General features: G+C 44.6%; 1 protein-coding gene across 2 annotated transcripts in view; it reads left to right on the forward strand.

Annotated features, from left to right (window-relative positions):
• Positions 1-12,073, forward strand: part of DNAH9 (dynein axonemal heavy chain 9) — a 1,527,051-nt gene that overhangs the window by 1,372,766 nt on the left and 142,212 nt on the right. For both annotated transcript variants that reach the window (XM_069654516.1, XM_069654515.1), the window contains exon 67: positions 2,312-2,494. In XM_069654516.1, coding sequence (XP_069510617.1) covers positions 2,312-2,494 — 183 coding nt within the window. The remainder of the gene's footprint in view (positions 1-2,311; positions 2,495-12,073) is intronic.

Consider the following 12,073-nt stretch of genomic DNA (forward strand, 5'->3'; position numbering starts at 1 on the left):
TAATGTATGGGGCATCTACTGGTAAGGGCCATGTGGATGTCGCCTTCAGTACAATAACTACATGATGAAATGTTTAGGAACCGATGCTGTTTCAGCTGAGTGTTTTCTCTTGCTGCTGCGATTCAAATTAGTTATTCATATGGTCAAATCGCACACTTGAGCAAGCCTGACAACTAAATTATTGAAAACAGCCATGGTTTTGGTGACTGGGAAAAATTGTTTATCAGCAGTTTTTTCTGTTTCGCCTCAAATTACTGGGAACAGTTTGTTGGGTTTCTGTGCCTGTGTGTACTGTGCATTTGGTCGTCTTGTTTAAGCCCTAGGGGACATAACCTATGCCCTGGGTATTGTGATTAATCCAGTGTAGTAATCACAGATTCCCCGGGGGTAATCTTCACCCATGTGGCCAGGGGATGGCAGCCGCTGCCTGATCCTCCCTCACGCAGCCACCCCAATGGTCAGGATCACGTGAGAGGAGACTACTTCTGGGGAGATGACATGACTTCATTAGATGAGACATGGTATCCCCCATTTTCCCATGAAGAAGACCCCTTAATACCCAACTCCCTAATGGTCTATTGCCATTTATCTGTCCCCCCCTCCCCTTCTTTTTCCCAATATCATTTAGGCCAAACTGCCATTTCTGGTCTAAAAAGCACATGTTCCAATTCTATTATTTGGTACTGATTTGTCATGTGGAGTTAGTAAGAACAAGTTTCCAACTGCTAACCATCAGAAACCATCAATGGACTACAATCTCCACAACCAACTGGGTACTGAGATGAGGAGGATGAAGGAATTGATGCAGGGCAACAAGCGTAATGAGCGTGCTAGTTGTTGGATGCACACACATATACACTGGACCTTTAGAAATAGTAATTGAAGCTGAAGCAGCTTGCGAGAAGACAGGGCGGACAGAATGCAGGAGGCTTGAACCAGTGTGAGGAGGCTGGAGGCACAAGCCGGTGTGCAGGCGGCATGCTGAAGCTGGTGCTGTGAACAGATGTGTCAGAGTGAGGGAGCTCACCAACAGAAGAGGACCGAGATGCAGTGTGAGAAAGGCGGGGCATGGAGACATCTGGAACTGTGAGGGGAACCCCGGGCATCCGACATCGAAGAGAAGCAGTGTGGTCCTTACCAGGATCTATAGCAAAGCCAGAGTGCAGGAGCAGAGCCATGAGAGGCTGGAGAAATGTCACAGCGGCCTAGACTACGGAACAAGTGGCAGGGGAATGCCACTTAATTGCGAGCAAGCCCAAAGATGCCACAGAGATCCGGTGAGTCCGCCAGAGCAGAGTGGGGGCCTGGGGAATTTTGGTGACCACGCCAAAGAGACTTTGAACAGTGTACAATTACAGAAAGTGAAAAACTACAAGAATTGCTTACATTGAGCGAAAGGGCAGAGAGCCAACCCGCACACCAAAGAGAAGTAAATATAAATTTGGGGAAAGCTTGAATGAGATATACCAAGCCAAGAGGGGGTATGTGCTACTTGGTTGTAAAGAGGATCTGTAACATATGAGAACTTCTGGCAAGCATACACCAGGGAGTTGTGGGTGCAAGGGGTATCCTGGCATGAGAGTACACCAGGAAGTTGCAAGTGTATGAGAAGTCCTGACAGGAGAGTCCACCAGGCAATTGGAAGCACACAAAGAGTCCTGGTAGGGAAGTATAACAGGCACATTTCAAGCGTATGTGAAAGAACAAGACACAGCAATGGTTGTTGAACAAAGAAGGAACTTTTCTTGAACAAGAACTAAACAGCGTTTTACCTAACTGTTAGTCCAAGAGACATTGTAACACCATTGCAGAATCCAGGGGAAGGAAAGCCCCCTCTGTAACCAAGTTCTTATCACCTAGAACATTAGTGTTGGGGTTGTGCTATTTTATTCATGAACACTTCTGACATTCTGACACAGACGGTTCCTTATTTTTTTGTCATGGGTAAGGCAACTCCTCTTAGTTCAGGGACAGAGAAGCATTTTTCAAAACAAATTAATTTAATAAATCTTTAACCAAAAACATGTCAACTTTGTCTCTGGCTTTCATTTCTGATCCCTCACAGAATGCAGCATCTTATGTTCCGCAGAAAGATATGGATCATTCCATAGACTGGTGACATTGAATTCCATATCTAGTTAACAGCTATTATATAAAACAACAGTTGTAATGTGTAAATACAAACTCCTTAGAATGGATGGATGTCTTGCTCTACAGGTAAGGCTATTGTGAAGCTCCACTGCTTGGTGGACTGCCAGAAAAACATGAATTGAGGATGACTGACAACTTTCCTCCCCTTGTCCTCCTGTAGGTTAAGGCTACCTTGGATGAGATAACAGAGAAGCTGCCGGAAGAATTTAACATCCTAGAACTCATGTCTAAAGTTGAAGAACGAACCCCGTACATTGTTGTGGCCTTTCAGGAATGTGAGCGCATGAACAGCCTAACCAGTGAAATCAAGCGCTCACTGAAGGAGCTCAATTTAGGATTGAAGGTATGTACTTTCCATGCATAAAGTGTTATGTATATAGTTTCAGCCTTGCATAGACCAAAGAAAAATACATTAATATTGCAATATACTACAGAGAAGAGGTTATATAATTGCTTCTCCAGCTCTGGTATCAACCTAGCAATGGAGGATGAGGCAAAAGGCCATTGATTTGAGGAAGGTGGTGCTAGCATTGTCACTAATGTGGTGAAGGCGGAAACATCTTCCATGGCAGAGGCCCAACCTTTGGGAGTGATAGTACACCAACATTAAAGATTTGACTCCACTGGATCAGTGGTGGGGCATTCCCGCTACTAGATACAGAGTTGATTTCACAATGTATTATCTCATGAGAGTGGCCTCCATATCTGACACTAATGCCTGAAAATAGTCTGGTAGGGTTTTGCATAGGTTTTCTCTCTCTCCCTCTAGTCTGAGTGGCAATTCCTTACTCTAGGTCAAAAGCTATTGAACGCCTATTGAATTTTGCAAAGAAATCAAGGCCAGGCTTTCAATCAATAATTTCTTTTGTTCGAGAAGGTGTCTGGGATTTTCATCCAGTAACAAACCTCATCAGTGCTCTTTTCTTTATGGACTGCCAGCCCTTAAAGATGGAGATATTATTACAAGGCCACATTCTTCTGATTTTTTTTCCCCCGCCATCCAACTAGTTGACTCTACTAGTCTTTACTTATGCTTGTCTCCATATGTCCACATTGCACTTCTGGACCAGCCTTTTTCAGTTCCTGGTACCTTGAGTTTGCTTATTTTCCTCTTGCTGGACTTTCAACAAGTTGCTCGCCCTCTACTCAGTTTTTGCTGCACAGCTATTGGATTCAGGTGCATCCATATCTACACAATTGCCTTGTACATGCTCCATTGCACCAATACATTAATATTAATACCGAATTTTGTATAAGGATAGGTTCATGATTATTTACAGGAGTTTAAGACACATTCTATTCTAATGGTTGCAGTTTGTCACTCTTTCTAGATTGATTTTTAGAGAGGACTACTTCTTCTCAGAATATGACCTGTACTGAAGAATAACCTGGGACTCCTCCAACAGATAGAGAAGCATTCGGGGTAGGGTTATGGACAACATTTTCTTCAGTTGTGGCTTTGGACCTTGGCCTACTCCTTCAAAAATATGTGACCGAACTGCCTGTCTTTTCTAAGGTCCAGGATATTGCAAATTCTTGCAAAATGTGCCCCTCTGTACCGCTGTATATCTGTTCTGGTGTATACCTCTGAAAAGCCAACCGTTGCTTTTTGAAAGGTAGATCCACGCTCAATAGATACAATAATAATAATAATAATAATACCTTGTTCTGGAGACTGGACCCTCCTCGCCTCTCAAATGAGAGTGAATTGTCACCAGGTCCCACTGTGATGCTGATCACTGTTGTATGCTTGAAGGATGTGATGCAGCTTTGAGATCTCTGCTCACCCAGTTATTGAGGCCAGCATTTGTTAGGTTAAGGAAAACTCTTGGACATTTCCCAGGGTCATCTGGTCTTAGCAGAACTGCTGAAAGGTCCGCTTGTTTTGGACAGGATGTTCAATTGGGTGTCCACCTCCCACCTATGTTAGGTACACCTTTACTGATAGACATGCATGCCCAGCATGTTTGGATGTACCCCACTACCACTGGTGGTTTTACTAGCACCACTACCAATAATAATGTTACTTGTACTCCCATGATTGTTACTACTTCCCAATAACATGTTTTGTCACTAATGCTATTGATACTCTATTGATACTCTAGTGTCACTATTACTGGGACTGTACATAACAGAACACAAAGTGTGGTTGCTATTTGAGTAGCCAGCTTCTCTGGAAGCGAGGCTTGATGCATAGGAGAGTGCAGAGCTATGCGCCTTTCCTCTGCGGCACACAGGCAATATTGGAGCCCACCACACTAGAAAGGTATAGTGTATCTGTTCTCTGCCCACATAGAATGGCTATCCTTGAACGGGGCAGCCAGGCAGGCAAGTAGGGGGCTACATGATGAGGGGCACACCAGATTGAAGCATCTATGTACTCCCATTGCCCCAACTGTCTTTCCTGCCCCATGGCCCAGGGCAAAGATGCCAGGGAAGTTGTTACAATAGGTATTACCCAGTGGAGTAACTTTGGTGAAAATGTTGGGAGGGACTTGACGACTGAAGGAAAGGGGTGGGGTGAAGGAAGGGCGGATGGTGGCTCAGAGGGATGGTTTTGGCCAAATTGTTAAAAAAAAAATGTGTTCGAATGGTAGGTTTGACTGAATTCGGTCACCACCATTAGTTTGAAGCCGAAGATGGGGAACATGAAGAGCAGTGGTTGCAAGGGTGCCCCCCTCAGCCCATGTTCAGTATTTTTGACTTTGGCAATTGTGGGGGTGTCCCCCGCTTCCTCAGCATTGGTGGCAGGGGGCCCAACAACAAAAAAGAAGAAAAGGGACACTGCAGCGTCAGATCCGACCCACGTTAAAGGGATGGATGTTACGTTAAAGGTATTTGTACTGCGCACCGTCATCAACGGAATCGGTCCCCAGGCGCTCATTCTGATGCTGCAGATTACAGGAGAGGCAGCGGATGGAGAAAAGGTAAGTGGGGGTTTATGGGTGTACTGGAGGATGAGGGGACATGGATTTGTTTTTTTGTACCAAGGTAAAAACGTATTCGCAGTGCAAATGACTAATTCTGCTGTGAATTTGTACGTCAGTCAAACAACCTAAATCCCTGAGGAATAACACTAAACTACTACACCACAAGAGTCCATTTCTGACGCTCTGTTATAACTTTCATAAGACTGGTGGCGTATCTTTAAAGTTCAATTGGGGCCCACACATCGTCAGCCTGCCTGCCATGCACCCAGTGACACAACATAACATTCACAAACTTAATTCCACTAGAACATACAAACAATGCATTATTTATCATTCATTCAGACATAAAAGGCAACACACATATGCTTGCACACACTCTCACTCACACACAAATGCACCCAGAACCTCCACTGACATACAGTGTGTGCACACAACATTTATATGTACTTTTACAATAACACATGGAAACAGTGGCGCAACGTCCATTGATCAGACCAGACTATCACTCCCTGATACCTGACATTTTGGGCTATGTTGACTTGACCTAGTTGAACTATAAAGCCATGGCCGAAAGGACCAGATTCACTGGAATGTCAGCAATTTGCCAGATTTTTCCTTTCATTCAAAGGCAGAAACCATTGGTTAATGCAGTGCAGTGGGTGACCAAGTATAATTGGTATAGATTTTGAAATGCCATATAGCTCCAAACTTGGGTTCTGCACAGCACCTTATATGTCTATGTGCTGATAGATTTTTTTAAACAAGATTCTGACTGATTAAAATTAAGGTATGTTTTCCTGTCATCAAATGGCTCCAAGCAGTGGATTACCGAGCCGGAGAGATGCAAGGGGGTGGTCAAGCTGCCCCCCCAGCCCCATAGCTCTTTTAAGAGCCAGACCGGGACATTTGTCATTGGGACACCTCTCCCATTCGGCACCTCAAAGAGGGTGCTCAACGGCAAAAGTGTCCCACTGGCAGGACAGTGTGTGCTGAGCAATTCCTGCTCAGCACACACCTTATCCGTTCCGAATGGTAGAGGTGTCCCGCTGCCAGGACAATGTCCCAAGGAGCTCCGGGCAGCAGAGGGTCTTCATGTTGCTCTGTATCAACAGAGTATTACAATGTGAGCCATTAGGCACTGACGGAAGGGAGGGGGGTACTATTACCATGGACTTTTGTCCCTTTAGAAATGGGAATGGGCGGGAGTGATCATAAGTAAGAAGGGTGCATAATGTTGCATGCTTTAGGAAATAATGACTATGGCTTTAAAACCCAAGGAGGATTTGTTAGGCTCACATTAATCTGCATGATGCTATTGTGACTTTGCATGCACAATGGGGAGAATGAAGCTAAAGCCATACTCCCATTGCTCAACATATTTCTATGACAATGTATATAGTTTATGGTTAGTTTACTATGAAAGGCTAGTTTATTGTGTAATGTGGTTTGTTTCCAATGCATTGCTATACATAATTATATGTTATATGTATTATATAAATAATAAGCACCTGAAATGTAAAGCAAAACTTTAATAAATATCTATATCAACTAAGCCTAAAAAGATCCAGTTTCACCATTTAACCAAGTGTGTGATCCAGAGCAAATTATTTAATCACATTGTGTCTTATCTGTAGCTCTGTAAGTGATTCTGATTCTCTTCAAAGCTTATGTTAATGTATCATGCTACTATAATGGAAAAGGCTAATGGATAAAGGCTAGAGTTGCCCTACCCATGACAATAGTGCAATTTAGGTATTTTGTACCACAAAGTTATTTGTCACTTGGCTTATTTATGGCAACTTATTCTAAAGTCACTTCCATGGTGCCTCCAAGTATCAAACACTAAGGATGCGCCTTCCAATGTCCTTTTCTGTGAAGTCACTTCTCTTGGTGCAATCCATATGCTATTTAGGAGGTTTGCATGTATTTTGCCTCAGAGGGCTTGGACAGAGCTCCCCAACAAACATACACAAACACAATAAAACAAACACAATAAAACATTTTTTTTTAAAAAAGTACCTCTGCTCTGCTTTCAAATGCTGCCCGGGCCACATCTCATGTTACAACGACCTAACCTCTTCGCACTCATGCGCCTCCAGACAGAAACCAGGAAGCTGAATGAGCTTATGTGTGTCGCACGAACACGAGCCCGGAAAGCAATGCTCTTTGCTGCTGGCCCCCGGAAGTGCTGCTGCTAGCGTGACAGCACAGGTGCCAGGCCCTGCAACACCCAGTTCAGCATCCTGGCTGCTGACTTTGAGTCAGGCCAGCCAGGGTGAGGGACTGAGCCACGCAGCGCATCCCAGCCCTGAATGTGTTGCAGCACGGCTGTCCAGCATCTCTGCATTATGTAATGAGACAGAGCAAGCCTTGCTGACCACCCAGCCGGGCACGCTCTGTCCAATTACATAATTGATGATTGCGGCTCCCCTGCCCTCCCTCCAAAAGATGGCGGAGGACAAAAAGGCATGCCACTGAAGTTGGGGGCGGGGGGGAAGCCCCATTCCCCCCCTATAATTACGCCCATGGTATTACCATACAGTGGCCTGGTAGCATGGCAGGGTTGCGGTGCTCCTCTCACAGTGCCCCTTACCATGCTGGGGCCCGTGATGTCCCAGGGATCTGGTGCTGATCTCCTGGTGCCACTTACCTCCCAGAAGCCAGGTGATGTGGCAGGGATGCAGTGCTCCTCTCCCACTGCTCATTTCCACACAGGGGATGGTGAGGTGGCAGGTATACAGTGCCCTTAACCCTGTTCCGCGCCCGTCGAGTTCCCAGATACCCCTCACTGTTTTTTTATTTGTTACCCGTAGATTCGTAGAGGCGCTGTTTTTTCTAAGCCAAGGGCTTGTGCCGACAAAGAAAAAAAATACAAAGTACTGCTTCCTTCGCTGCTCCGAGCCATTATTCAGGTCTTATCTGTATTTACACATCCCTCAACTCATTCTAATCTGATTAATCCGTGATATTAATTAACTTTAGTCACGTAATGCCTATACATCTTTTTCAGTGATGCATGCATTTCATCAGTCTGCATATTCCTTATGGCTACTTTTGCAAATACCTCTTTAGTGCAACAGGAATTATGTTTCCAGTGCATCCGCACAGAGATCCAGACACTCTTTGATGCCAACAGCGAGTCTTTTGGATCTATATTCTTAGCATACGCACATCATTTTCTCGCAGTCTTTCCTCTCGGCTCCAGCTGCGCACAATACACACAGGATTACATCTCTGTCGTACTCGTGTCACTGCCTCTCGTCAGATGGCCGCACTGGGCCCGGGTTCTGTTCCAAGGTGCAGGTTATTGTTGTACAGGCCCAGAGGGATGGCAGTGCTGCGCGGCAGCTGTTATTGTTTACGGAGCGAGCGCGTAGCCAGGCCCCTCTTTCTAGAAGCAGCTTCGATGTTCACCTTCTCGGCATGTGAAAGCACAACGTGTGCTGGGTGGCCTATGACGCAGTGCGTTCAGTGGGCCAGTAACTGGAAGTCAGTTCAGCTGAAGGACCTGTGCAGAGAGCAGACAAAATACCGAGCATTAAGATGGTTCCGGCGACCCATGTTGCTCTCTGTCTGCTCGATAAATATTTAAGAGCCTGCTCTCGGTGTTGTTTCCCCCACAACGGGAATAGCTTCAGTCATTCAACCCGTGCAGACCGTGTGTACCTGTAAACAAAATGGAAAATCATTCTTAATATCTTTAATAAACGTAGGTTAAAAAAAAAAAGCTCACAGATAATTGCGGGATCTCTAAGCCCCGCCAGTCCGTAATAGAAACACTCCATGCGATGCATGTTGCTTTTAGGTTTTGTAGGGAACCTTTCATGCTCTTGGAAGAGCTCTTTCTGCGCACGATCAACTCATTACTATTACCTCGTGTATTTCCTTGACAGTACCCTACGGGAACAATGACAACCTTCTTACAAGAAACTTGGCGCCAATTTAGTGCTACACCATTATTTTAATCCCACAACATTCACACTATTTACTGCTCACTTAGATGCTTGATCTCTTTCAGCCAGCCGGTTTTTGGGTCCCACCGCATTCTGGGACTTGTAGGCCTTACTTACAGTGGGGTTCCAGCATGCAATTGGAAACAAAAATCTGCCACAAGGTGCCATGCATGGATCTGGGAAACTTAGCAGGGGAGTGAATGCATTAGAATTCAGAGATGTACAAAAATTGCTGTAAAATCTTGCTGCACATTTGAACAAGTTGCTGTGATCCACTCTGCACTATTATCCCAATTGCTTAAATCTTTACAATGAGAAAATCTCAGGATGCAGCAAAAACAATGCCTACCTACGAATATCGCTTATTCAGAAAATGACACTGTGATCAATCAACTTCTCTTTTGCCTCAGTACAAGGATGAGTAGAGGCTAAAGCGCCTACTCAGCCCCCACACTTCTACAAGCTAAGAGCGAGGCCAATCATAAATGTAAAACGGGCACAGTTAAGAGAATCGCCTCCTTCTTTGTAACGTGGGAGTAAGGCTATGTACTCAAAGATTGGCATCAATGTGAAACAGTAGCAACCCAAACAGGTAAGAACAAGCCAAAAATACAGGAGTATCGAATCAAGGCTCTATAGAAATAAATATATATATATATATATATATATATATTATATTACAGAGCTTGCAGTAGCGGCCCTGTGGTTATGGTTAAGTTGCTCAACCCATAGGAAGAGCACTCTTTGGGCAGCTTTTAACTTTGCCCCCCCCCACCCGGATGAATCCTCACAGAACTTTGCCCAAAAAAGTATATGGCCCAACGGGTTGATTCTGCAAAGTGTTGGAGAAGGTTTTGTTAAGGGGGTAAAGTTATAGGGGCGGTCCCAAATGTGTTTTGCTCATGCCTGCAGCCCAAACTGCTAGACAGATTTTCACCAAATTTGCAGCGGGGCCGGTGGCTTGGACCCAAAAGATTGCTTTTGTAAATTTGGTGTAAATCCGTCCATTAGTTTATTTTAAAATTACCATCTGGATTTGGTCCGCGGATGGGCCTCCGATTCACCCAGAGGGCAGCGTGTGGTCCACGGACATCATACATGCTCTCTGATTCGATGGTGAAAATCGTGAGACTGTCAGATATTCCGAAATGCCCACCATGTTGGATCCGCAGACATCCCTGCCGGTGTCCGTGGACAGCACGCTGGGGGAAAAGTCTGGAAAGCACATGTTGGGTTATTTGATGGCCGAAAGAGGGGCTTGGAAGGGCGGGGGAGTGGAAAAAATGATATGGGGCTATTTTTGTTGATGGAAAAATGTTGGGTAGGTGTCATACCAGTTCCACAGACACCGCAGTACTCTGCAGACAGTGCCGTGAACGGACAGCCATGAAAATACATTTGGGGTTATTTGAAGGCTGAAAGAGGGCATACAAATGGTAGGGAAGTGGAATGAAGGTAATGTGGAGCTGTTTCTATAGGAGAAAAATGGATTTGGAAATGCTGCGAGTCTGTTGTCAATTTCGGTGGCTGCAGACATCATTTCGATTTCAAGGGGTCCGGGGTGAGTTTGATTAGTTGCGGGTGTATGGTATATACTTGCTATTTAGTTAATTGTATGGTGGTGGTTGTGGCCAGTGGCCACTGGCCACAACCACCACAGTAGTAATTTGTGTATAGTAATTATAGGCAATGTAGTAGGAGTATGGCCAGAATCACCACAGTAGTAAAATGTGTATAGTAATTATAGTAATTCTAGGTAATGTAGTGGGAATGTAAAGTGTTTAATATGGAGGAATTATGTAATTGAACTGTATATGGTACTTATGATTGTAGTACAATTTGTTAAGCAATATAGTTTAAAAACTTTAGTTACATACAATTTTACAGGTACATTTTTTTTAGACCCTCATAAACAGTACATTGTTTCGCATGATGCACTTTTAAACTGTCCACGGTCATGGACTCCATTTGTGACACCCAAATCATGCTGCACAGGTGCGGCTACATGATCACGTACGCGGGAGATGCAGTGCACATGCGCATGCGCAGAGTGTCTGTAGAACAGGCGCGGTGTCTGTGGACCAATTAAGTGTTTCATGCGAATCCGGACATGATGATGGTGTCATCAATGACATTTGTGATGTCATCTTTGATGTCTTGGGTGTTAGTCTTAGCAGTGCACAGATTTGGCACAAGTTATAGTTGCTCAGGGTACCATAACTGGCAAATTTCAAGGGTTTTGTGGTTTTACTTGTAACCAGAATGTCCGTTTAACAACGTTTTTTCAGTTAATATATATTATAGGGGCTGCAGTAGTTATATTTAAGTTGCTCAACTCATAGAGCACTTTTTGGGCAGCTTATAACATTGCCCACCCTGCACGAATCCTCACGGAACTTTGAAAAAAAATGTATAGGGCCACCTTAGAATTATTAGGCGCAGTATGGTGCGGTTTTGTCGGGGGGGGGGGCAAAGTTATGGGGGTTCCCAACATTTTTGAAATCCTCATAGATACAATGGAAAAAGAAATGTTGTTCCTGCCTACAGCTCAAACCCCTCAAAGGATTTTCACCAGACTTGTGCCAGGACCAGCAGCTTGGTCCTGGAAACATGCTTTTGTAAATTTGGTGTAAATCTGTCCAGTTGTTTTTTTTTTAAATGGCCAAAAGTAGGTAAAAATTATTTGTGATATCTGGGTCGGGTCTGCAGACTCACTTCCTTTTTCTGAGTCGTCTGGACCAATCAGGCGGCTGCTCGATAGCACACACACCAAAAACGCACGCTGATTGGATGTTGAAAAAAGTGAGGTGCATCAGATCTTCTGAAACAGTCGCCATGTTGGATCCGCGGACATTGTTGTAGACCGCGGACAGCGCAGTGAGAATAAAGTCTGAACATTGCATTTGGGATTATTTTGTGGCTGAAAAATGATCTGGAAAGGCTGGGGGAGTGGAGAAAAGTTGATAGGGAGCTGTTTTTATAGGTGAATAAAAGCGTTGCAGGTGCTGTCGAGTCAGCGGACACAGCGGTAGTCTGCAG

Source organism: Ambystoma mexicanum, chromosome 3q, assembly GCF_040938575.1.
Source record: "Ambystoma mexicanum isolate Mex_15411 chromosome 3q, UKY_AmexF1_1, whole genome shotgun sequence".
In the NCBI taxonomy this organism is placed as follows: Eukaryota; Metazoa; Chordata; class Amphibia; order Caudata; family Ambystomatidae; genus Ambystoma; species Ambystoma mexicanum.